The sequence below is a fragment of the Penaeus monodon genome, chromosome 38 (genome assembly GCF_015228065.2).
Source record: "Penaeus monodon isolate SGIC_2016 chromosome 38, NSTDA_Pmon_1, whole genome shotgun sequence".
Taxonomy (NCBI): Eukaryota; Metazoa; Arthropoda; class Malacostraca; order Decapoda; family Penaeidae; genus Penaeus; species Penaeus monodon.
This window is the reverse complement of record NC_051423.1, coordinates 27,973,864-27,978,863: the sequence shown is the minus strand read 5'-3', so window position 1 is coordinate 27,978,863 and position 5,000 is coordinate 27,973,864. Positions and strand designations below refer to the sequence as shown.

General features: G+C 31.3%; 1 protein-coding gene across 1 annotated transcript in view; it reads right to left on the bottom strand.

Annotated features, from left to right (window-relative positions):
• Positions 1 to 1,113: 1,113 nt before the first annotated feature.
• The window catches only part of LOC119597133 (CCR4-NOT transcription complex subunit 11-like), an 11,057-nt gene continuing 7,170 nt past the window's right edge, over positions 1,114 to 5,000 (bottom strand). The window contains exons 7-10 of the mRNA XM_037946637.1: positions 4,239 to 4,448; positions 3,456 to 3,595; positions 3,075 to 3,240; positions 1,114 to 1,480 (exon numbers count right to left, since the gene is read on the bottom strand). Of these exons, the coding sequence (XP_037802565.1) occupies positions 1,346 to 1,480; positions 3,075 to 3,240; positions 3,456 to 3,595; positions 4,239 to 4,448 (651 nt within the window). The 3' untranslated portion in view covers positions 1,114 to 1,345. The remainder of the gene's footprint in view (positions 1,481 to 3,074; positions 3,241 to 3,455; positions 3,596 to 4,238; positions 4,449 to 5,000) is intronic.

Below are 5,000 nucleotides of genomic sequence, written 5' to 3'. Positions count from 1 at the left end.
AAGCACCCCTTTTGAAGAGGTGCTTATCTTATATAACTTCATGTTCTGTGTCCAAAATGACCTTAAATATTCCCTCTTTAAATATTTTAATGGCAACTGCCATAAGTAATTGCCTGATATAAAAAAGGAACTAGTTTGTTTCAACATCATCCACATAAACATTAGTTGATGTCAGTCTATGAAAATTTATGATGTACTTACAGTCGTGGACTGAATTCAATAAATAGATCAAATCAAATATATTACACCAATGCAATTTTCATAATCTGTATATATAGGAAAGGTATTGCCCCGAACATATTCATATATATTAACTGTCTTTATTAACTACATGGAAGTAATCTTTTCTCTATTACTACATTAAAATTAGAAATGACAGCTCTATTTTTCATCTTCCTCTCAAGTAAATGTTTTGACAAAGGAACTAGTTATTCATATCATAAATCACAATTTACTAATTCATCTATGACATTTCAATAAATGTCTTTTCAGTATTTTACAGAATAAACTAAATCAACATGATTGTCATTATTTTCTTACAGACAAAAGAATCGTCTCTTACATAAATTCTTCTATGGTATCTAGATAGCACATCATATAAGACATACTCAAGATATAATTCATAAAGGTTAATATAATAGGATTATAATTTCATTTGGTACAAGCCTAACGTATGGATCTGGAACACACACCATGTACAGAATTTGAAAATCGTAAAGAATGCAACTACAGTTATTGAATGGTAGGAATACATGATTCATGTACTTTTTTTGTAATACAAATATCATTTCATTAAGAGTGAATTGAGAAAGATTAATCTATGACTTGGAATATTGTGTTGTTGTTTTTTTATAATCTTGCACTTTATTCAAATCATATTTAAAGTTACAAATAATAACTATGATTTGTATTTCTTTAACCCTGCATCATAATACAGCTTTCACATTTTCCTATAGTAATTATATCTCATTATTCTTTTTGTTACAAAATTCTAATTTTTGGAACAATGATAGCAGGAGAAAAAGAAATCTATATGTCGGCAACAACTACATTCAACTGGGATAGAGTTTTACAAATGCTTAGTTAAAAGAAACAGGCTTGTGAAAGACACCCTGTAGCACAAGTACACATATCTTTATTGAGACACAAGACAGTTATTCACACAAGAACAACTTTAGAGAGAGTGATTTTATAACAACAACAAAAAAAATACATAAATAAATAATAAAAGTGTGTAACAGCAAGTCCTCAATGTCAGTGAGAAAAACAACAATATGATGGCGAGTATTTTGTCTCTCCTATTTTTGTCTATTCTTTTTACAAGCCTAAACAAGATGTCCAAGAGTCACTTCTTACTGGCTGGCTCTTGCGCTGGCTGTGTGTCCCCCGAGTCGAGCTGTTTCAGTAATCTGAAGAGAGCTGCCGCCTCACGTATGCGGCTGAATTCAATGCAGAAAGCCTGGACTTCAATGAATAGTTCCTGAAATAAGAAGAAGTATTATTTGGTTGGTTGCAAATATTACATTAAAACATTTTAAAAAATTAAAATTACTGTAACAACAACAAAATTTCTACATCATCTTGCAAAGGATATTTAGCTAGTATAACCCAACAGTGCAGGGATGTCATGAATACATGCCATGTCAATTGTGTCTTTTAATTTATTGATTGTCTTTATGTATACATGGCCCTACAAGTGCTTAATCACCAAGGAGTCAATCACTAATCATCATCATCATCATCATCATCATCATCATCATCATCATCATAATGATAATAACAATAACAACAACAACAACAACAACAACAACAACAACAACAACAACAACAACAACAACAACAACAACAATAATAATAATAATTAAAAAATAATAATTAAATAATAATAATAATAATAATAATAATAATAATAATAATAATAATAATAATAATAATAATAATAATAAAAAAAATAATAACAACAATGATTGTAGTAATATTGATAATAATGATACTCATAATAACAACAATAACAATACCAACAGTAATATAATAATAATAACAACAACAACAACAACAAAACAACAACATACAAGCAATACCATCATCAACATTATGATGTATATATTTTATGTAACCAATAGTACAATTTATTTATGCCTGGCCAATTTAGTTAGAGAATGAGAAGCTGTCTACAAACATATAGATAACCTTTGAAAATTTTCTTTAACCCAATGCCGACGGGGAAAATGAAAAAAAAAATGGGGAAAATGCTGTGCTCTTTTTTTATATTTTTGTGAAATGTCTCTGCACATAGATGGCTCTGCTAGTGCTTAGCCACAAAGGAGTCAATTAGTAGATCTTGTGACCTTACCTGATTTCACCTTTCCTTGTATTGGCGGGAAAAACGAATTGTTTACTGGTGCTATGAATATCGGTATTGTTATTTTTATTGTAAACATTAGAATTAATATAATGTTATAAACATTAGTAACAGCAAAATAAGTATTATATATGAGTATATATTTTCGTAAATCAACGAAAAGGATGAATGGGCGAGACAGGCAGTACTCATAACTGGCTCATTGGTGACTTAGTACAAGTGTAGCCATGTATGTATAAAAACAATTAAACAAGTAAACTCGGGCATAGCATGTACGTACATGCCATGCCCGTCGGCAAAGGGTTAAGGGAAGAGTTTTATTAAATCAACATGTGTAATAATATATACAATTTATTGTCTATTAATATCATGGGCATTTATATATCTATTATAAATACACTTCTGTTTCCCAAATTGTTTACAAAACAATTTTAGCAAACAGGTTACAGATCACAATTAGCTAATGACTTACAAAATATGTGAAGCAAATGGGTTAAAACAGGTTTAGTAAGTGGATTTAAGAGCATATTTAGTTTCTAGTTTACAAAATGGTTTTAGCAGATGAGTTATGGAACATGTTTACCAAATTACAATTAGTAAATGGGTTACAAAACAGATGCGGCCAAAGTGTCAGATAAATTCCGCAAATTGTTTACATAACATGTTTTACCTAAGGAATTACAAAACACACCAAAACACACCAAGTACTCACCTGAACATTAATTATCTTATTTCGTATGAGAGACTGTAAGAACACACACACAAGGCGAACCAGTCTGTTCTGCATATAGCGATCCTTTATGGTCTCACAAGTGCTAATGCAGTTGCTGATGTACAAGTGCACAAATTCTGAGGGGAGTTCGACTGCAGTTGTTAATCTGAAAAGAAGTTATTCATACAATTAGCTAACTTGCTTTTTTAAAACAGGAAACTTATAGAATTGTCAGTCACGATAAGATGATTTTTGAGAAGCATGCATGAGTGTCACTGTGCACTTTATTTTGATTACACAATCACTACCAATTATTTTCTTACAAGGCAAAATACAAAAATAAAGAAATATTTTTCAACCATACTCTAAATATTCACTAACCTGTTTACTACTTCCATGGAGTGCAAAGACATTTCCATATTGACAAGAACGCTGAAATATTCCGTTATTTGACTGGACTGCATGAGTTTAAGGAGGACTTCAATAGCAATTAGAGGGTTGTGTTCCACCAAGTCTGGTAACTGTAATAGAATGGGGAAAACCATGAAATAAACTCCCATTCTGCTAAAACGACAGTTTATGAAGGCCAGGGTGACAGGAAAGACTCGCCACAAGTGTACAAAGTTTTGGAAAGTGAAAGACTCATTTGTTTGTGAGCCACAACTGGAAGAGCACCTGCTCCTGGGAGACGCTATTTCCAAGTTCAGGTTCTTATCCTTATTGAATATTATGAGAAAATATTTAAAAATTACAGAAGTACTAAATGTTACTTATTGTTATTATTATTATACTAAGCTATGGACTTTTTTTTATAAAAAAAAAATTATTCCATATGCAACTAAGACCTCCTCTTAAACATGAACAAGTAAAAATAACCAAAGCAAATAATAATAAGAGGAATGATTTGATAAAAACAATACCTTATATCAAAAGACTCAATATATCACACAAATAAATCACTAACTTTTATCGTTAAGAAAGATGAAGAATGCTGCAACAAATAAATAGCAGATAATATAATACAGTAACATACAACAATTACATTAATAATACAATATAAATTACAATTACCTTAGAATACAATACAACTACTTCAGATGTCAAAATACAATTAAGCACAATACAGTTCCATTAAAATAAACCACAATACAAAAAAAAGTTTACCTTCGGTGGCGTAAGCCCTGTGTGATAAACCATTTTAGGGTCTTTGTCCAGTTCTGCTAGGAGGTGTTGTTGCTGTGGCAAAGACAGGGTCTCCTTAAATGCTTTGGCCATTAGGCGCTTAGCTTCAACGTCACCTCCACTGAGGACACACATACTCGAGTCGTAGATGATTTTGTGTTCTGCTTTATCCACTGACGTAATCCAGACAAGCTTTTTGGGGAGGAAATATCATGGTTAGTTGACTGCTGGTATGCCTCAATTTAGTATGAACTTATTTACCATAAAGAAGACAAGATGATATAGAAGATAGTATAACTTCTTCATTTGTTTCTTGTTAAATGTTGAAATATGAACCATGACAGGTTGATTACATGGAAGATGGTTAAAAAATAGATAATGTAAACTTAATATACCATATTTCAAAGAATAATAGGAAAGTATACTTATGACTAAAATAGTAATATTATTCTTGGATGGGGTAAGAATATGAGTCAACTAGTAACTCTGGTAAAATCTGTACTGGTTTTAAGACACTCTTTCTACTAAAGAATGTCTATATCTTCTCACTCCCTCTTTCTTTTGTCCTCAGCCTTTTTATTTTCTCTTCCCCTTGTTCCTTCTCTCTTACTCTTCTCCTTCCTCTAACTCCTTCCTCATCCTTTTCCTTCCCTTCTCATCTTCCAATCCTTTCTAGCCTTCTATTCCTATCCCTATCCCTATCTATAAAGGACAATAAAGTACCAAGCTATACTGATATTTTGT